This window comes from Sander lucioperca, chromosome 3, assembly GCF_008315115.2.
Source record: "Sander lucioperca isolate FBNREF2018 chromosome 3, SLUC_FBN_1.2, whole genome shotgun sequence".
Lineage (NCBI taxonomy): Eukaryota > Metazoa > Chordata > Actinopteri > Perciformes > Percidae > Sander > Sander lucioperca.
Window position 1 is genome coordinate 13,934,204 of NC_050175.1, and position 22,116 is coordinate 13,956,319.

The window sequence follows — 22,116 nt, forward strand, 5'->3', positions numbered from 1 at the left end:
GTGTTTGATTTAGAGCCCGCTTCAAATGCTGTAATGATCATCATTTCATTGGCCAGTTACCGTGCCACTTGCACATGTTAGTAAACGTCAGCGCACGGGTCCACTACGTGACAAACCCTACGGAGCGTACCGCGTATGTGCATATTTCAACAGAGTGACAGTGTAAGTGAAGAAATAAATAGAGACAACAAAACAGAACAAATCAGAGAAGCGAAAGAAAAGTTGTGTCCTGTTCTCTTTATTTATTTATTTGATACTGTACAACCAGTAAAACATGTCCTGTTCTGTAGACATGCTCGTTACATGTTGTACCAGTCCAATATGACAGTCAGTTGAAATTAACCTTGTGTTTAATTCATTATGAATCTATTTTGATGCGTTTTCCCATGACATCAGTGACTAATTGACACATGGATCACTATGTGTGAATTAGTTACTAATTCGTTTTTCTTTTGCTTTTTTACTGCTGAGTCAGAGGTTTCCAGCAAGTCTGGCCAGTAGTCTCATTTGCCCATTGTTGTTGACACATTAATAGCCTATAATGAATGGGTCATCTTTGATTGTTTGGTGAGGCAGTGCTTTGCAGATTATTTTGGGGCAACACCATTGTTAAAGGACCTAATGGAACCCTATTGTCTTGTTGAAAAACAAAAAACATGTCTTTCTTTTTTCTTTTCTATTCCAGTATGTGTAGTAGACAGTTGAGGTCAGCATAGAGTCTGATTATAATACTCACAAACATACATACAGTAGATCAAAAAGGTACATTAGACTGGAGACAGCACAGGACAGGATTTTAATGAATGTAAAATAGAATAAAAGATAACTTGCCAATTTCTACATGTGATAAATGTTTTCTTTGGCACACAAGCAAGAGAAGAAGTCAAGAGCAAACATATTGTAAACAGAAAATTATCACTCTGAAAGTCGATTATTGAATTGTTGCTTTGACAAACATCTAAAAAGGGAAAACTAATACATAATATTGCTTGCTTTCTGTACAGCTCTTTACTCTGGTCTAACCTGCCCTTTTCAACAGCTGAACTGGATGCCAACCAAATTAGTTTAGATAGATGGCATTGTAAATTGGAAACAAGTCATTTTTTAAACTGCCAAACAAATTCAGAAAATCAGGAGATGAAAAGCTCCCATCAAGACTGTTTATCACAAAACATAAACAGAATAGCATGCCAAGACCAAGCACTCTACACAAGAAGAGCCATCTCCCCCGTCCTCCTCTTCTGTCTACTTTCCATCTTCCTTGTCTTGTGTGAATCCTTGTGTGTGCATTTGTATAGTCATTGTGTTGCAGGTTCAAAACATGCCATCATGCCACACCTGCCCACTAAACAACATGTCCTGAGACTTTGAATCCCCTGACCTGTAGTACAGCCAGACCAAACGAGATGAGGCAGATCTAGATCCACTGATCCACAGCTGTTTTCAGTATAATATGGGAGTAAACTGAAAAGGGAATTGGGACAAGTTAGGAGCCCTGTGGGACACCTAAAAAACATATTTTGATAGAAGCTTTTGAAATGTAGAAAGGAAGCCCCAGGAAACAGCATGGAAGCCTAATGTGTTGCATCTAGCTGCATGTGTAAATGTCTGTAAACCTGGTTTTGATATATGAGAGTAAAACATGTTCTTTGAATTTACATTCAAAAACCCCCATGCTTCTTTAAAAACACTTTACCATTGCTCGTGGATCATTGAATGGTCAGATAACATCTGTCATTACACAACAATGACAGATGATACATTTTTCTCTCCATCTGTAATGTGGCCTTGATATACAGTAATACAGTAAATTATGAATCATCCAAAACAGGCTGGATGTTTGCAGATGTCTTGTGCAAATGATGGTCAGTGATATGCAGTACACAAGTGTCGGAGGAAGTGAAGAGTTGCCTAATGTTTGCGGCAGCTGTGGTCAAGAATAGACAAGGAAAACTCAAAAACTGAATGTGTTTAAATGTTCCAGAAAGAATACATTTAAAAAGAAGTACTGATGAACTGTGAGAAAGGGCATGGACAGATCTTGTAGAGTGACCTCTGTTATGGCCTTGATCCTTGATATTCAAGTAATCATGATGTGGATTCGACCCAAGAATGAGATAAAGTTTGGTTTGATATGAGGCGGAGAGAAAGAAAACCAAACCCAGTCTTTACCTGTGCTGTACCATGATCAAGCAGAGTAGCAATGTGACACAGAGTCCCTATGTCGTAATTTCTCTATCCCTACTGGGTAAACAGGGTGGCAGATACACGTGTCCAAAAAATAACTATGCATTGATTCCCACAGCCAACGTTTATGACAGGGCTGCCCTTTAATAACTGTGTGTATCCATGACCAGTGTGCAGCAAAGAAAAAAATACTGTAATTGGGGGTGCGGAACTCAAGCCTTGCTCATAACCATCACTTGCAGTGTTGTGAGGAAGAGGCTCATCTCATCAGCATCATCAGCAAAACCTAAGTTAAATCAACATTACAAAAAAATCTAACACATAAGGCGGAGGTTGGGGCTGTTTAAGCACAGAATGTTGGCATGAGCCGGTCAGGAGAGTAGTAAGGACAAGTGTCAGGTTATAATGGCCACTCTGTACTAGGGTTGCACAATATTGACAAATTGACATATTGATTATGAATCTTGCGATATCAATATTAATTTCAATATTTTTAAACATATGTAAAATTACAAAAGTTATGGGAATACGCATCAAAATAGATTCATAACAAATTAAACAAGTTTTCTTACAACACAAGGTTTATTTCAACTGTCATATTGGACTGGTACAACATGAATAAATAAATAACGAGCATGTCTACAGAACAGGACGTGTTTTACTGGTTGTACAGTATAAAATAAATAAATAAAGAGAACAGGACACAACTTTTCTTTTGCTTCTCCGATTTGTTCTGTTTTGTTGTCTCTATCTATTTCTTCACTTACACTGTCACTCTGTCGAAATATGCACACACGTGATACGCTACATAGGGTTTGTCACGTAGTGGACCCGTGTGCTGACGTGTACTAACATGTGCAAGTGGCACGGTAACTGGCCAATGAAATGATGATCATTATAGCATTTGAAGCGGGCTCTAAATCAAACACAACTAAGCCACACAGCCAGCGGACGGGACGCAGAGCTCCACAAAATAAACAAAATATTGCATACTTATTGCGACACTTTCGATATAATATTGCGCAACGTGATATCACGAGAACGGTATTGAGTCGATATATCATGCACCCCTACTCTGTACACCTGCATGAATATGACGTTTCAAGTCAACTTGTAGCCCAGCAGCTTAAGAATGAGCCAGAGTTGGCCAAATGTAAATGAAACATCTGATGCAAATCAAATAATGCAAGCACGACTTCAGTGCTGAAAAATAAAAACAGTTAACTGCCAAATGAAACACTTTTGACAAACTTTTTAGAAAAAATTTACTTCGGGTCACATTGGCCCGTTTGAAATTTTTGTTTTATATCAGAAAATATTGGACATAGAAATAAGTGCTGAAAACGTGTAGAAGAAAAATTTTAAAATGTAAAACGTCACAAATGTCAGAAAAAAGTGTTTTTTTTCAAGGTTGAAGGGAAGACAACACAAGGGTTAAAATGTAAATTTACTTAATATATCTCTAATATCTATATATCACTCAATGAATTTGATTTTAAAAGCAGCAATTAATTAATGAAATGAACCACTAAACTGAGTATATTTATTGAGGCAATAAATCAGTTTGATGACAACACTCCAAGGGAGAAGACAAAAGTAGTTTTGAAGGCCATTTTTTTTTTTTTTTTTTAAATACATTTTAATATTGTTTGGATGTTTTAGGTTTAGTCCATGTGCATTTGTAACATGCATTTTTTATACTCCAGCGTTGTTTTCACATCTAAAATGATATACAAAGTTGGTATTAAAATGAGCCATTTTCACTTTCTCGCTCAACAAGCCTTCTACGTAGGTAGTGATGGCCAAATGAAGCCTCAGGAAGCTTTGTGAACTATTTCATTTATTTTCTGAGCCCACAAGATGGCGCTCTTGGTTTAAAGAAAAAGGCTCAAGAAATGTTAATTCAGTGTGCTTTCAACCCTTTGTTGAACAGAGAGCACCATTTATTGAGCTCAGAAAACGGTTCACAAAGCTTGATGAGGCTTCATTTGACCATCACTAGTTCTACGTTAAAGTCCATGACGAAACAGCAAATGACAGCATAAAATGGTCTCACACATGCATTTGTCAAAACATGTATTTTATTCATTTATCTTAAAAAAAAATTAAAATAAAGTGCTTTTTATGTACAATATAATAAAAACAGTCACAATCTCAATGATACAAAAAATACAGTCCACAATGTTATTTGTACACAACAAATAAAAAAGGAAATCATGCAGGCAATACCACATTTGTCTAATAATTATTCTCAACTAAGCTTATGGTGTTCAGTATGCTGAGGCAAAGCTGTTGCTGCGTCTCATGGCTGAGCCGATATGGAGGATTTGGAACTGTGCTTGCATCTTACTGCAGTACTACATCGTGCAGCACAAATGATTAATTACTTCTAGTGTGCTGTTTCTTTGTAGTATGACAATTAAAACAAAATCTTAAAAAGATGTTGCAATGCATTGCCTACTTAAGCCGTTTTAGGAAAATAGACTGCTGTAGATGTTCTACAAAATATGTTATAGTTGGCTACATTCATGTCCAGTACAGTATGTTGCATTACTGAGGAGCCACTCAAAATGGAGCATCAATCACCATATTTGCTTTTTTATTGAAAAGCACGTCATTAATAAATATGCATTTATGACACAGTATTGACCTTTTAGGCTTTATTAACTATGAATGTCAAATGGTATTGTTACTTCAGCTTCACTATATTATTATTATTAATAAATACTGACCTCTTCAGAAAGATGTTCCTATGTGCACAGTATTACATATGACACAAGCCTGCAGAATGGTACAAAATTTTGAGCAGCTCCTAGTTTTAAAGTTTGCAGATTAAGTTAATGGTGGCTTGAGTGAATCTGTAAATCTACTGTTGACCCGTGTTGTGTTGTGGAGTTATGAGTGCCCATGGAGGGCTACAATCACGCCATTCACCACACTCTGTTGGTGAGGTCACTGCTGGGTAGTGTACAATGTGGCACGTGGCTAAAGGCAGAACAACTTGACATCTAAAGGCATTTTAAAAATATGTTTTGAGGTTATCCACCAAGCATCTGAAAGCAGGTTATTCCGCCTCCAGAGAGACATCTTGTAGTTTAACAGTGGTCTTAACAGTGGTAGCAAACAATGCTCTGCACCAAGGCTTTTATTGTCTGGTTTATTCTTGTTATGCATCTCTTGGCAAATGTTGTACTCTTGTTCGATTGGTTAGTCTCAGCAATTAAAGGAATAGGTAGACCTTTTGGGAAATATACTTTGTTTTCTTGCCAAGAGTTATATAAGATTGACAGCACTCGTGTCTGTAATGAGAGCGGTATCGGTCTTCTCATTGAACTCTCAGCAGGAAAGTGAATAAGCATATTTCTTAGAATATTAAACTACCCCTTCATTTCAGCTGGGCAAAAACAGATGCCCCTCCTGCTTTGACATGCTTGATAAAAACCATCCCAGGTGCTGATTAAACAGCATGGTGAGAAATGTGCAGTATGCTGTGCAAGATTTGAAATGTATGTTGAAGTAGGCAGTAAAGCACTATGAAAACAAAATATCAGCAGTGTTCACTCTCTAGTTTTAAGACTATCTCTACAACACATCTTGCACAAGTTCCCTTGGAAAAACACACAATATTAAGCACAGATACTGTATATACACAACAAAAACTGAAGAAAAAAAAGGAAACACTGACTACTGTTGCGCAATATGCTGTGCAATTACTTTGTCAACTTGTAGCAGTTACATAGTGTAGCATTCCGTCATCTGCTCAATGTTGGAAATAGCAAAACGTTTATTCTGTATGATACTGGAATATATACTGAAGGCTTACTTTATCAATACAGTGAATTGGTGATGTATTCTAAGACATGTGGTGCCATATTGTCCCTATGGCCGTGTAAATGTTTCTCATTCAGATTTACACACCATCATCAGCTTCCTAAATCTTTGGGAAATTCTGCTTGTTAAGTCTCAAAAGTCTAAGCAATGTGGGTGCAAGAGTGTTTGTAATGGCGGTCCCTGTAATAACTGATTTCTAAAAAATCATTTTCCCCAGCAGCCACATACTTTCGGTCTCTCAGTAGTTGCATTTCTTCAATTTTTACTGACATGTACAAACCTGTAAGTATTCAAGACCCTGATTACTTGTGCTTTCACATTAATGTCACAATGACATCTGACTGAGTTTGGGGAACCATGTATGTAAGAAATACATACAAAACCTGCTGGAGGGGGCTTATATTGAGCTAATACAGCGCTCTGTGCAACTACATCACTACATAGTGCAGCTGCAGTCTGGACAACATGAAATATTATATCTCTCCACTACAGTGACAGTTACTGTTGGTTGTTCTGTGACCTTTTCATTTTGAGTTATTAGTGCTTAAATTTACTGCAGTTTGTGTTGTTAGCGCTCATCAAGCTCAATAGTCTTGCACTAGTTGTACCTGTATGTTTCAGTGTATACTTAGAAGGCAGATTTAAGGATAGCTGAAGGAAAACTGGAATATTTTCTCACTGGACAACCACAAGACAAGCTTTCACTTGAAGTAATCTCCATGCAATTTCCTTTGGTCCCAGTTCAGATTTTTCATTAACGCCAATTATTTTGCCCAACACAGTTTGAAAAGTTTCTTTTGAGCTAACAGTCTTCGAGAACTTTTTAACCTTGCACTTCACATTTATTTATTCTTAGTGCCACTTTACTTACACCTCTGGTTCTGTCACCATGTGCTCTTCGACAGTGATCAATGCTAACACAAAGCATGGGAGTGGTCATAACAGAATGGCACTATTGCATTTCGATAAGACAATCGAATTGTTTTCTTGGCACAGTGCACATGATTTCGGTGCTGCCCTGAAGATGGTAGAGGTGTGGACGTCCCCTTTTTTTCTTGGCTCTCCGTACTTGTGATGTCCGCCTTGACTGATATAGGTCTCTTTTCCATATTGGCCTCAAAAACAGGTTTGTCTGTCTCAGTTCGATTTTAGAGCCCATCATGGTACCTGCATGTCAATATTGTCGAATTGGGCCGTCTCAGATGAGCAGAGATGTAGAGCAACGGGTTCCCTAAATTGTCCATGGTGCAGTGATGTGTGACTTAAACCTTTGAACAACAACATACATTCAAGGAGGTAAATGTCAGTATTCAGGCCCCGGAGCATAATTTATGAGCACATTTTTTGATCTCTTTCTTAAAGTTACAGTCCTTGCAATTGTGGTTGTTCCAACAGCGTGTGGTGTCTTCTCCTAGACTGTCTCATCTTTCATCATCTTTATCCTCCTACAGTCATGACATTTATTCAGCAAAAGGAAACAAATGTGCTTCCTACTTGCTTCCATAATGTGTGGATCTTAATGAATAAACAATACATGTATTATAGTCTCCTAAACCTGAACTCTTGGTCACCATGTAGCTGCAGCTTGGTTCTAGACTAGTGTGCGTAATAACATAAGTATGGCCTCTGTGGCAGCCTTCTTCTGCAGAGCATGTGGAAGGTTATACACATACTCACATAGGGCTGGGAAACCTATCAATGTTCATAATTTATTGTTTTTATTATATCGTGTGATGAACATCAACTAGACTAGTTTTAATGTTACATTTAATATTGGAAGAAGATGTTCTGGTTATTGTGGTATGTTTTTCTTCCTCATGTTGCCCAGCCCTACACTCACACACATTAATGGCCATGAGATTGACTCAAACAAAGCCTATAACTATTCTGAGCAGCTGCCATGGTTGTTGTTCCTGGTTGAAAGTGAATTGTTGTGCTGCCTCCTCTTCCTGCCCTATGCAGCACACCAGACCAACCTCTGGCTTCGGAGTGGAAATTGTTAAACGAAATGACCTCCGCACTGATCACAGAACAAAAGATGACTAAAATAAAAGATGTGCTGTGATGAAGAGGGATGTCAGGGTCTCCTCTCCTTCGCTCGGTGGCCTGTATCCTTCATGGAGATACAGGGTGGCATCTTTTTAGGGAATACAGTGCTCTCATACGATAGAGTCTTTGATCTCCGAGCCTAACCTCACTCTGGGCCGAGGGCAGGTTGGGGAGTATTCCACGTGGCTCTCCTTCAAGTTAAGCGGCCGCCTGTCGGAGGACTCCGAGAAGCTCTTGCTGTTGTCTGGCGAGGACTCGTGGGTGGGCGTGCTGCAGATGTAGTTGTCATTTAACGTCTGGTAACCCTTGTGATCAGAAGTGGAAACAGGGATGGTGTTACCATTTAGGGGTAAGCTCTCAGCAGGCTTTCCCACAATCCTTGGCTTCTTCTGCTGCATGTTAGGGCACTCGCCCTGCTTCAGCATGGACTTCATATGATCGCGGTTCCTGTAGATGACGAACAAGGAGAACACCACGAGGGAGAACGCCAGCAGGGCGCACACCACTATCAGTTCGTTCCAGTATGTCTTTGTGTGGACCTGCTCAGAACGAGATTCGCCCGGCAGGATGATGGTCTCCTCTCGCTCAATGTGCGGTGTGCGCGAGTGACCAATCAGAGTGGTGCTTTCCTGGCGGGGCTCCGCCCTCACACAGTAGTTGGCCAACAGCTGCCGGAAACCCTCCTCTTCTGACCAGCACTCGTATGTCTCCATCCTGTTGGCCTGTGCCACCACTACCAGGTTTCCCTCTGGAGTAGCGTAGAGGAACTGGCTGGCGCTGTCACTGTAACGCCACCTCCTCTGTGCCAGGTTGGACCGCAGTTTGCAGGGCAGGACTCTGAATGTGTTGACTGGGATTGTAATGAGCTGGCATTGGGAGCCACCTATATATATAATAAAACAAAAAACAAAAAAAACAATGTTGCTTCAAAACACAAAGATTCAGTTCGAGAACTATTTTACTAATTGCATATGGAATAAGCCTAACTTCAAGGAATAGTTCAACGTTTTGAGAAGATTGATATCACTCTCACATCTGTCTGATAAATATGAAGCTAGAGCTAGGAGGCCTTTAGCTTAGCAAAAAGACTGGAAACAGGGGGACACAGCTAGCCTTGCTCTGTCCAGAGGTAACAAAATCAAAACCTCTAAAGCTCACAAATTAACATGTTGTGTCTTGTTTGTTTAATACGTACAGTGTAAAAAAGACAAGTTGAGTTATTACGGGGGGTAGAGGTGCTTGATAAGTAGATTTAATTTAACCTCTAGACAGAGACAGGCTAGCTGTTTCCCCCTGCTTCCTGTCTTTATGCTAAGATAACTGCTGTAACTTCATATTTGACTGAAACATGTGAGATTGAGGAGATTGATCTTCTCATCTACAGTAACTCTCGCCAAGAAAGCAAGACCTTTAAAGCGGCCATATTATGCTCATTTTCAGGTTCATAATTGTATTTTAAGGTTGTACCAGAATAGGTTTACATGGTTTAATTTTCAAAAAACACCATATTTTTGTTGTACTGCACAGCTCTCTCTCACTGCTGCAGATCCTCTTTTCACCTGGTCTCTGTTTTAGCTACAGAGTGAGACCTCTTTTCTTCTTCTTCTTCTGTACTATCTTTGATTGCACTGCACATGCGCAGTAGCTCAGATGTAGATCATGTCAGCTAGCTAGCTCCATAGACAGTAAAAGAAAGGCTGTTTCTACAACTTTGCTCAGTTACAAGGCAGGATTAGCTGGGAGACTTCTAAATGAGGGCGCACATGGAAGTAGTTCTTTTGTAGATTATGGTGAACTTGTGTGTGTTGTAGCAGTGCTTTGCTATTGAGAACGAGGTAGCATGCTAGCGTTAGCATTAGCGTTAGCATGCTAACGCTACGAGCTAATGGTTGCGGTTAGCCAGCTCGTTTTGGCTTTTGACGTCACAAGCCCTGCCGATTTTGAACAGCTCACCCAGAGACTGAAGGCAGGACACATTCAGAAACTGTATCTCACTCTAAACAGCATGGGTGGATTTTTTTCAAAGTTTGTATGCATGTGGAAGCACCAGAGACACAAAAGAACACCCCAAATCCCAGAAAAAGTGTTTTTTTCATAATATGGGCACTTTAAATATTTGGTGGATTAGTCATCTATAAGTGTATTTACAGTAACTATATCACGGCATAATGAGCAATTTCGAAGTCAAACATATAATTAACATGAATTCTTATACACAGAACTGCTCGGTTTAACCTGCTGTCATACAAATCTGTAACGTGATTGATTCTTCTGACACCTCTATGTGCATGTTGTTGTGGTGTATGTTAGAGGAAAACACTTTAATTACAGACAACTACACAAAGAGAACACACTTACGAGAAGCTACTGGTCTGGCAGATCTGGTGCTGGGAAATGTCCTGTTGCAAATCGCTGATGTATCGGCCTCCTCCACATCCTGCTGCCAGTGACTGAGAAAACATACCAAACAAAACAACAGGGTGAGGGACAGCAGCTGTTATGAGAGACACCTTGTATGGATGCACTCATTTAACTCTCTCGAAGTCTGTCATTTTAACACCAATGAGAATAGCTTGGTCAGTATGACTAAGAGAACAATCTTCTTTTAAAAGCTTCTTGTTCAAGCACATGACTAGGAGCTTTGCATGCTTATTTTATGAGTCTGTTTGAGTGCATGCTTACATCTAACACAGCAAAAACACATTTATCTAAAGACTATTGAATGTAAGAAATATTAAAAGTGAAAGTTTAGTAATAGTTTGGGAATAGCTTAGGATTGAATATAATTTGTAGCCATGTGTGTGTGTGTGTGTGTGTGTGTGTGTGTGTGTGGGTCCGTGTGTGATCTCTCACCTGTCAGGTGGAGCCATCCTGACGTCCCGACACAGCCGCCCGGTCCAGGCGCAGTATGGGTCTCTGGACAACACACACTCTCCACAGCTTAGGTAGTTGGAGCAGTTGGCCACAGGAACTTCCACCAGCCCAGAGTTGGACGACACAAACAACAGACCCTGCAGAAGAGAAAAACCATGTGTGATACAAATTCCTCATCAAAAAGAGTAAAGGGCCAAACAGAACTGCTTTTGGTTACTTATTTCTGATTACAGAAAGGGAAACCATGCTAAAACAATTACTTTGGACAAATAGAAGAATATGACCTAGACAAAATATTTGGTGCAAGCCAAGTAATTTGATTGTGGTCAAAATCACATGGCAACAATCGCTCAAGTGCTTGCTACACAACATAGTCTTCTTTTTTATTTATTCTTTTGCTTTAATCACTTTTTAAGCAGCACCTATCATTGTGTAGAAGTAGGCTACTATTATCCAGAAATGCATTTGCACCATGAATGTGACGTTGATACTGACATACAGCACACCCGTGTTCCCAAAAGTGCAGTCTATATTTAGGCCATCTTATTTACCAGTATATTAGATAGACATCATGTGTATTATGTCCGTCTTTCATATCCCTATTTGAAGCTAAGAATATACTCACAAAAAGTATCTTGGATTTTATTAGAATGACATAATCTTAGATAAGATTGCTGTTTGGCTGCTTTGGCCTGGGGAGAGGCCATTATATAATAGAAAGAGACAGGTAATGAAATTTAGCTCAGGGGTAAAAAGCCAGAGAGGATCAGAAACTCTGTTCAAGACTGTGCTATATCTTATAAGAAAACTCAATGGAACGGCCCCTGTGGAAAGAAAATGTCTGTAGCCAGCTTCTGCTCCGGTAAATCTAGCTCCTCCACATTTTTATTATATGGATTTGAGAATCATAAATAGGAAACATAACATGAAATATAAAACTGATACAAACCGGTGTGACAATATTGATTATAGATGTGTATTAAGATGAAAGAGTTGTGATTTACCCTCTGAGGATCAAGTTCGATGTGTTGCACAGGCTCAGGAAACAGTATTATCTCCTCTATGATGTGCATCTTATCGTTGGCATTGATGGCCTTATGGAGCTTTCCGTCATCTGAAAGACACAATGGAGGAGTGGAAGTGACTTCTACTGAAGGCAGCAGACATTCTGTGCGTTATAGAAGCAACTTCTACTGTTTTAAAAATACAAAAGCAATGTTCATGTTTGAAGATAGGGTGAGTATACTTGTAGAAACTTCTTTTTCCATTTAAAAATGTATGGAAAGACCTACAAAATACCAAATAACTGGCTGTTGTTGTGTAATGAGCTGTACCTGTTCCGATGAAGAGCACATCATAGGCCCTCTCCATGCCTTGGATCTTGTGCACGGCGATCTGTGTGTAGCGCACGCTGCGTTTCAGCAGCAGGGGAGCGCTGCGGATCACGCTGTCCATCAGGAAATGGTCCTTGACAAAGTTGAGCACTTTATCAGGCATGTGCAAGGACGACTTGATACCCATTTGCTTGGCGTGGTTGGTTACGCACTGTGAGGGAGAGAATTAGAAATGAAAAATGAATCTCTGCTTATTCAAGTAGACCCGGAAGTACTCAATGAAGCAGGATATTGTATTGACCTGTACTCAACCAGTTTTACTTATGAAGTACATTAAGTTTGGGGTGAGGTAACATTTGAAAGTACAGAATACAGTACAATGGTTATGTACAATAACAGACCTTGGAATTGTGGGATTGGCTGATATAGAAGTTTGTAACCATGTTTTTAAAGTTAATATCTACTGGTTTTAAGCTTTTATATTCATTTGTTTTATTCCAGGGACTTATGAAATGTTAAGTCAGCAAGAGAAAAAGGAGAACATCTGCTTTACATCAAGCTCACTTGTTGAACAACCCCCCCAAGAAATCTGTCTACAGTTATAACTGGGAATGTTTTGTTGGAGACTGTAATATACATTATAAGTGTCATAACAAAATATATATTTGAGATGGTAAAAAAAAAAATAGCATTGCTGTTATTTTGTGTCTCTTATGTGAGCTAAGTGAATAGAGATTGGTGCTGATTGAATGAGCACTGACTGAATCAAAAGAAGTTAAACTGTATTGTTTGTCACAGGATATTTCCTACACCACCCACCGCTCCGGGCCGTGGTTCTGGCACTGGGTGGTTGTAGGTGTACCACTGCTGAGTCTCCCTGTTGACCTCTCGGTAGCGCCCGCTGAAGGCTCTTTCCACCTGTGCCATGGTGAAAGCGCACACCGCTGAGCTGCCTGATGCTCCTTTATTCCTGTGAACACATAAATAAATGTATACGTTACCCCTGGTTGAATGCATATTAGCATTTCTTTGTACCCAATCCATCCTTTCTGCATTTTATTCTGTAAACTGGAGCAACCACGTCTGTCTGGAGAGCAGTTAGAGTGGGCACTTGTATGATTTCCATATTAAAACCGTTATTTTGTTGATACATTAATTAGACATTGGGGTTGCATGAGCTTGTGTTAGTGTTTAAGCTCATTACAGCTGCTCTAAATTCAGAGGAGCCAAGTAAGAAGGAAACTTGCCAAGTCTGAGTGAAGAAAGAGATATATATATATATATATATATATATATATATATATATATATAAAAACTGGCTCAAGATGGTGTGTGTGTGAGCTGTGTCGATTCAAGCGTCTGTTTGTGCATAAACATAACCTGAACAGCGCCGTAAATCAGATTTTATCAAAGCGCCTGTGTGTCACCGTTTGGTGATCAGAACAAACCGCTTTGTGCGTTTCTTACCACTGGGAGGTGAAGACGCCATAGAAGACAGTGCTCTCCCAGCTATCTCCCATGGGCTTCAGGACAAACATGTCCTGGATGATGTTGAAAGGAAAGCCGTCATCTGGGAGGGAACACAACAGCTGGGCCTTCAGGAAGGTCGTCCATTTCTTCTGCAGCACCCGTTCGCCACCTTCATCACCCTGCAAACAGTTTAAGTATGTTATAGTAAGTTAGAGAGGACTTTATGTCTCATTTAAACATAATTTATTAACACCCTGCAACACCCAAAACAGGGTGAAGGAATTAGACCAGACACAACACCAGGCAGATGAAGATTTCAAAGTCTGTCCCATAGACTGTTAATATTAATGGACAAAGCATCCGGTTCGGCGAAGTGCTGCAAATGCGGAAGTGCCTTAAACCTGCATTCTATCTGAATTCCAGCAGGGGGCGACACGTGCAGTTGCAAAAGGAGTTCGGTTTCTGTAGAAGTCTATGAGAAAGTGACCCACTTCTCATTTGATTTATTACCCGAGTAAACATTTTCATTATGAGTTTATGGTCTCAATCGCTAGTTTTAAGTCTTCTGCAATACAGAATGATGTTAATTTTTTTAAAATATGGTCTCGTTGATTTTAAAATCGGCGATAAAGCAGGGGGTGTTTTAATAATAACAATAATAATAACTTGGATTTATATAGCGCCTTTCAAGGTACCCAAGGTCGCTTAACAAATAGGGGGGGGAGGGGGGTTAGGGGTCAAAGGACTTAGTGAAAAGAAATGTTTTGAGGTGCTTTTTGAACATGGGCAGGGATGGGGCAGTTTTAGGGTGTGGCTATGATGTGATTGCCAGTGAAAGTGTGTAATGTAACGTAGCGTGTAAGCAGCGTTGATGGCTCCTCCCACTCTCCTCCCTCTCGTCTAAAATCGTCACATCCGCAACCAGGATGGCTGCGCCCGTAACGGCAAACTCGACGACTCATAGCAGATCTCCACAAACCAATGGGTGACGTCACACATGCTCTGTCCATTAATATTAACAGTCTATGGTCTGTCCCCAAATTCTCTTACTGTTGCAGCTAAGTGTCATTCAGTCATGAACACTAATTCTCAAGAATCCTGGAAGATAGCAACCAATTCAGACATGTTTTAAGTCACTGCAAAATCATTAGTTTAAATTAACATGCAAAGAGTATTCGTTTCAAAAGTTTAACTGCTGGAAACAAGAGGTCTTCTTCCGCTCTCAGTGTATGTGCACCGGAGGCTTCATACTGGCTTCCAGTTTGGCTTCCAAACTAGTTGTGATGTCACAAAATCATGCTCATACGTACATTTAAGCAAAAAACATCCAAAAGAAGTAACAATGAGCAAAACATTTTTTTTTAGAGAAGGGGGACTTTGAATATGCTGCAATTTGCTAGCTCTTAAAAAGATGAGAAAGGAGCTAAGGCTGGAATCCCTCCTCTTTGCTTTAGAGGGTGCTGTTGAGATCAAATAAGGGACTCTGAAAGTGGTTACTGTGAGAGTCATGACCCTTTTTCAGAGAAATAAACTGGACAAATAATTACAACCAACCAGTTTACAACCATTTTAATGTTCTAAAGAAATTCCTTTTCTCTGGTGCAGCATATGTGTGGTGGATTTATACCAAACTACAAAGGATATTTTTACAATAAAATGTAGAAGAAAAAAAAAGAGATCACATAAAAGACGCTTTAGCACAAAATATCAGTGGCTCTTTGAAGTATAGGAGATAGTGAAATGGAAAACACACAATGGTTAGTTATTAATTACAGCTTTGAAATCAGCATCAGTGGTTCACGTCTCACTTCTCTTCTGAGATACAGAAGAGGCACTCACTCTTTTTGAGCTGTCACTACATATTCACATAAACAGTTATCAGACAACTTTGCAAGGACTAGCAATTATCAAAGAGCTTGTAAACACACACCAAAACAAAATCCTCCCAAATACAGCTAGCAAGCTGGAAAAACACAGGAGAAGCAGGAGGAGGAAGAAGAACACGACCAAAACAAGTGGTCTCGCCCAATCTCAAGACAGTTTTCCTGCCTCAGATCCAAGCGATCCCATCAGCACAGCCTTCAAAACCATGAACAACTCCAACATAACAGCACAAGGAGTGAATCACTCTTGGGGAGATAATAAAATGCTAAACTACCCCTGTTTCCTCCTCCGTGTGCTGTTACACAAAAACAACGGTGAGGTGAAACCTCGTGGGACAGATGCACGGCCTCGGAGCCAATTACTAGACTGTGGTAGTAGCCTGTCCACATAATGAGGAGACCACATTCCTGCTCTCTCAGCTGTCCACCGCCGCTGTTGCTATGCTCCGCTGCGCAGCTTGTACTCTCAATCGCATCGACCACACCCCCTGATGGCTGCCCTCCAAAAATATACCCGCTCACTTGCTGTATTACACCGCTCTCTCACATTTCATCTGAACTTCACATTTCAGAATCGCCATGTGTGTCAACCTGAGAAGTTGACGAACAAGAAGTAAAGAAAATGGTGCCACACAATAATCTGCTTGCTTTCCTCAGTCCCTCAGTGTGCACACCTGAATAAACAAAAGAAAGAGGGAGTGGAAGAAGGGAGGGGGACGGATAACAAAGAGGGGGAGAAAAAAACAACTCCGGAAGCAGAATTACTTGGCGAACCCAAGTAAAACAGTAGTTGAAACTGCATGAAAAACTGAAATGGCTTTGATTTATACAAAAACATGTTCTTTAAAAAGGTAGCAAAATGTCTGGCAAGATGAACCAACAGATGTCAAAACAAAAGCACATTCAAACGTAGGCTATTTGACCTTGGCCATGTACACAGAGGGAAAAGGGAGTGCATGCTTTCTGTCAGTCAGTCTGCAAGCATGTTATAGATACTCAACCCGCTAACAGGGAGGGCCGTCATTCCTCGCGGTTACCTAACTCTAATCTGAGTTCAGCACGTTCTGCTCTCTGAAAGAGTTACACAGGGTATGTGTTCAGATGTGAGACAATATTCTGAGAAAAAAAAACAACAAAAAAAACATAAATATGGTAATAGTTGGGGGGGATGTTAGCCTTCAGCAGTTAAGGGGCTGGTTTCTCAAAGATATTTTGGACTGGTCTCTAGTGTTAGGACAGAGAAGGGAGGGATGTGAGAAAAAGACATTGTGAGAGGTAGACAGGTGGATGCCGGTGTTCTGAAAACAACAGGAAGTTGTATGGCCCGCTGTTTTGGCCCACTCACCAACAAGATCAGCAGTGGCACTTCTCTGAGTCATAACTCAGTCAAATCTAAATACACAGACATGATACACATATTTTTTAAATTCAGTGCGACTTACACTTTCTGAGGACGTCATTATTTCTGATGTCCATCACACAAAACCATCTATCAATCTGCTTTTAAATCATTATATTTCCAGAATTTGCCTGAGAATTATTTTAAGATTTCAGATTTCTTTCACTCAGGGTAATCCAGTGATAGTTTTCTATACATCCATGAGCATATTGCAAACAGAAACGGCTTATAGCCAATACTACCACACTTTTAATGGTACGAAATGAACAAAACCCAGCCGCATCAGCTGCTCACTCACAAAAATGAAGAGGGGCAACAGATGAGGGGTGTTGTGGAACGTGAACGAAATTTGCACAAAATTACTGGTCATCTTATTACATTGATTTGTTAATGCTTTTAAGCATTTCCCCAGTAAATTGGGGAATAAACCACCTGCATCACTGCTGTACTGCCACAGAACAGCATCTGAAAAGATGTCAGTCAGGAAACAGAGGGTTGCTGCATTCCAGAGAAAAAAAGGCGCTTTATAGAGCAGAGAAAGCCATTCTTCTGTCTCTATTGCACAGCTCATCTGCAGCAAGTTGCCACAGTCTGGGGGCCTTTCTGTCAATGATTTCCGTATATAGAACCTCGGAGGTGCTCCGCCGGCTGCGAGAGGTGTCGCAGCACCGAGTACCAGAGCCTAGCAGGACTAAGTCATTAAGCTGTCACTTAAGATTACATGCTGTCCCCATGATTACTCACATTACTGCCTCCATGAACAAGAGGCATCAGTCAGGGAGGGATGCTGCGGCATGTATATAAGGCAGCCGTTTAATTGATCTGATGACAGGTGAAAAGGGATCAAGTCTGCCATTGATTATTCAGGGTGATCGAGCAAACTAAAACTCTCGAAAACAAGGAGGAGTAGAAGGGGAATGAAGTCAGTAGTTTAAATGATGTGAGTGAATTCTGCAGTTGCTACAGTTTGCACGCTTTGCCCGCAACAAAAACAGGCCATATAGTAGAGTGGGGAAAAAAAAGCATTTCATATTGCTGCGAAGCACCCTTGAATACTAATAATGCCTGCAAAGCTCAACGCGCTGGTGGAGAAAGGCAAAGAGCTGGAGGGATGGACGAGTGCAGCTGACATTGTGAGGGAGATGGAAGGAAAGGGAGAGATGACATTGCAGAGAAAAAGGGAGGGAGGGCAGCGTGGTGAGGAGGAGAGGATGATGATTCAGGCAAGGGGAAACCAAATCTGTTGAAAACATGTTTGCACAGTCAAATGGAAAGAGCTTTAACGCACCAGTGACATATTTCCATTGCATCTACACAGGCATGAAGTACAGTACAGTTAAATGTGACCAAACGTGCTTTGACATGGGAGCGTCCCGCCTTGTTTTGATGTAATTGTATCAGGATTAGGGGTATGAAGCTTGAGGCTCTGCTGTGCCTCTTATTTTTGCATGGCCCTCTTGTGTAATGACCTCACCCCAACCCCAGGTGTCTTACCTTACACACGCGAGCAATCCTCGACACAATGGTGTTGTCAAAGAAGTCAAATTCCTTTCCCGCCTCGCTAAAGAAGAAGTAAATCTTGTCGTCGTCTCCCACGGGGTTGCCTATTGGCTGACTCTCCTCGATGTAAGCTGACCCAACAAAGACGGGATCTGTAACACAATTGAAAAAAACACAAAGGAAACGTGGTTAGAGAGACATGTTACACCTTTATCATCTACGTAAGGGAACTATTTTCTCATCACTTTTGAATCGTTGTACATTTGGAAAGAAGTCAGAGAGCTGCGTAAACTCTGGCTGTTTTGAAGTGCATGTGCTGCGACTGATAGGACCGGGCGCTCGCAATCTAGGAGAGCTTGTCTTTGCTCTCGGTCTGCATGCATTAGCGACTGTGCCTTGCTAATGATCGCTACTTTCTGGAGCTTATCTGCTCTGTTGGATACATAATGGAAGATGAGTAGAAGGGGGGGGGGGCAGTCTGCCATGTGATGTTTACCTTGCAACCATTTTAAAGAGTTTTCTGTCTTCAGAGCAGTTCCCTGACCCAAACTCCTGTAAATGACTGGCTCATTCCCTTGGAAGTTGCTGACAGTACCAGTGTACAATTCACCACCTGGAAGAAAACAAAGGAAAATATTTCAAGATTTTAAATTAAGAACTTGATTTGCTATTAATTAAACCTAATACATTACAAAGAAATGGTGTGTTAGGGGCTTTCTTAACTGCAACAGATGAAGTCAGTAATAGCTTAGAGTGAACTGAGAGCAGTCAACGGAGCAGTCTGATACATAATTTTTCCCGCTCATATCCAGCTTAATTATTCACTAATTGCTTGTTAAAAAAGTTGAACACAAACTGTTGGTGTCCGGCTGGGACCGGTGCAGACAAACGATTAGACAAAAAATTAGCAGGCTCATTACTAAATCAAAGTGGTAGTCATAGGTAGTCATAGCGCAAAGTAGCGTCATAAACAGCTCATAATAATACGTTGTTCTTTGCATGCTAAATGTTTAAAGTGACATGAAGAGAAAAAAAAAACTAAATCTGTGTATTACTACATACCAACAATGATGGCGGTGGATTTGTAATCTGGATTAAAGGGACAGCGACTGCGTCCATCTTCCATCACGACCTCGCCCACTTCATCTCTCTCCATTGTGAATGTTGACGTGTTCTGGAGACAAGACACATACAGCAAATGTCCCTCAGGCACAGTCCAATTAAATTTTACTTAAAGTAAAAAAGTGAGCTCAGCAACCGCAAGCTCGTTCTCTCCACTTCTTCATTACAATACACACAGCACACTGACCTTTAGAGAGTTTGGTCACGTTGAACATACAGTAGCTCTGTCTGGTGATTAAGTCAAGGCTTTAGGATACTGTATGTCACAGGAAACTATATTATTTCTAAAACTTATAGCAGATCTAAGGCTGGTTCATTATCATGACATACTTCTAAACCCACTAGGCTAGTTGAACAGATATTAAAGGAAAAGTTTATCTTATTCATCTGTGCCATAGAGCTGCTGTTGAAAAGCACATCACTAAGATTTTGTAAGTCAACCTTGCATACACCTTTGTGTTGCCATATATGCTTGCTAATGTGTATTAATCCCCTAATAATAAAATAAAATAATAAAAAGTAGTCCCTGAAATGTAATCTTTACTGCTGTTTAAGTACTGTAATGCAAAAAAACCCCTATAAATTTGTGACCCGTTTTTAAAAATGTATGCCATAAGTGGGAACAAATAGACTTTGTGCTGAGTGAGACAAGAAGAGAAGTAATGGACAGACTGTTGGTAGTACTGTTGGTTTTGGTCTTTTCATGGCATTTGTTGACAATAAGAAAAGTACAGAACAATACCAACTTTATCCTCTAAATTTGTACTGTAATAAGTACTTTTCAGAAGGTCTGTCTTCAGGCAGTTTCTATGGTTTACACAGGAGGAAGGCTTACATGATAGCACTTCACTAATAATAAAAAAAGGAGATTTGGTTTCAGACATTGTTAATCAACAGGCCATAGAACATAATCTAGGTAATTATACGTGCATGAGGCTGGTTAATATATAATATTGTTTGCTTTAGTGTATATGCCAGGGAGATCTACAGTAAGTATGTAGGTCAATATTCCGCCTCTGAAAAGGCTCTGGAAGAGCGTTGTCAAGTCTGAGAAAAGGTGACATCACTTTAACAGTGTTACAAACTGTGGGCAGGGAGTTTGAAACATGTTGGCAGCATTTTAATGAAAGACGCCATCATGTTGCGTGGGCGACGTCTTCAGAATGCTTGTTTTGTCCAACCAACAATCTAAAACCCAAAGACAACATACGATGACATAAAATAGAGAAAGCAGCAAATATTCACATTGGAGAAGCTGGGACCAGCAAATGTTTGGTTGATACTTGACTTAAACGATTAATTGATTTTCAAAATTGTTGCTAATTATTTTCTTTTATTTGACTGATCGACCAATTGTTTAAAGTTAAATTGTAGGATCCAATATTATGGCTCAAGCTTTTAAAAACAATAGATAACACTTAGGTTTAAGAATAGGATAGATTCACATTTTTTCAAGTCTATCTTAAAACAAAACTGACATGCCTATACAAACTTTGAAACTGTAGGGATTTGCTACTTAAAAGACCAAAACTTTGGATTTATCTATATGATTTGTCTGACTCATATTAGCTTCAGCTAAGCTCTCAATGCATTTGTGCACAGAACGATGATAGTAGATTTTGTTCCCCATCACTTACATTGAAATTGTTTACAGCAGGGATCTCTTTGCAGCCAGTATAGAGAAGAACGAACAACAGTATGCAATAAAGCAATCAATGTCGGGAGTATTGCATTAAGATAGACATAAGAACTTTGCAGTGATAATAAATTAAGCAATAACTTGTTCCATTTAATCAAATCAAACTGGACAGTGTCGAGTGCCTCCATTGCTTGGAAAATCTTCCCATGCTTCATGGAGTTGTTATTATACTTTATCTTCTTGGCTTCAGTGTCTTGTTACTCTGCCCGTAAAAAAAACCCTGAGACTGCTTTGAGAAGAGCTATAAAAATAAAACATTTAATAATGTTAATATTATGCATCTCAGAGAGCATTCTCTCTCTCTCTCTCTCTCTCTCTCTCTCTCTGTCTGTCTTCTGGTCTCTGTCAATATGACGAGTGCTTACCCAGACTAACCGAGCTCTTTGAGAATTGCTTGGAATCCCAGTTCAGGGCCTAAAGTCCTGCCAAGTCATTTAGTAAGTAAGTAAGTAAAATTTATTTATAAAGCGCTTTTCACAGATAAAATCACAAAGTGCTGTACAAAGGAATACACGTTATACACATATACTTTACAGTCAGAGACATCCCATGTTTTTTTTTTACCCCTCTGACGTCAAAGGGGAGAGTGTAATGCCCCGCTTTAAGAGCCGAGCTGTCGCGAAGCTTAATTGCCCCCCTATCACTGAAATCGCTGTCATCCTGCTGCCGGTTACCATCACTCCAGATTTACTCCTCTACTAGACAAACAGATCTCCTGCTTCCTTCCAGCTTGCTGGAAACCACACAGCTTGTGTACCCCCTGTTGAC

The 22,116-nt window shown here is 40.2% G+C and overlaps 1 protein-coding gene across 3 annotated transcripts in view; it reads right to left on the reverse strand.

Annotated features, from left to right (window-relative positions):
- Positions 1–4,250: 4,250 nt before the first annotated feature.
- The window catches only part of sema4bb (sema domain, immunoglobulin domain (Ig), transmembrane domain (TM) and short cytoplasmic domain, (semaphorin) 4Bb), a 57,498-nt gene continuing 39,632 nt past the window's right edge, over positions 4,251–22,116 (reverse strand). For all 3 annotated transcript variants that reach the window (XM_031314016.2, XM_035999325.1, XM_031314015.2), the window contains exons 6-15: positions 19,590–19,701; positions 19,024–19,140; positions 18,522–18,679; positions 13,743–13,924; positions 13,095–13,245; positions 12,276–12,486; positions 11,946–12,055; positions 10,921–11,078; positions 10,426–10,517; positions 4,251–8,950 (exon numbers count right to left, since the gene is read on the reverse strand). In XM_031314016.2, coding sequence (XP_031169876.1) covers positions 8,178–8,950; positions 10,426–10,517; positions 10,921–11,078; positions 11,946–12,055; positions 12,276–12,486; positions 13,095–13,245; positions 13,743–13,924; positions 18,522–18,679; positions 19,024–19,140; positions 19,590–19,701 — 2,064 coding nt within the window. In that variant the 3' untranslated portion in view covers positions 4,251–8,177. The remainder of the gene's footprint in view (positions 8,951–10,425; positions 10,518–10,920; positions 11,079–11,945; positions 12,056–12,275; positions 12,487–13,094; positions 13,246–13,742; positions 13,925–18,521; positions 18,680–19,023; positions 19,141–19,589; positions 19,702–22,116) is intronic.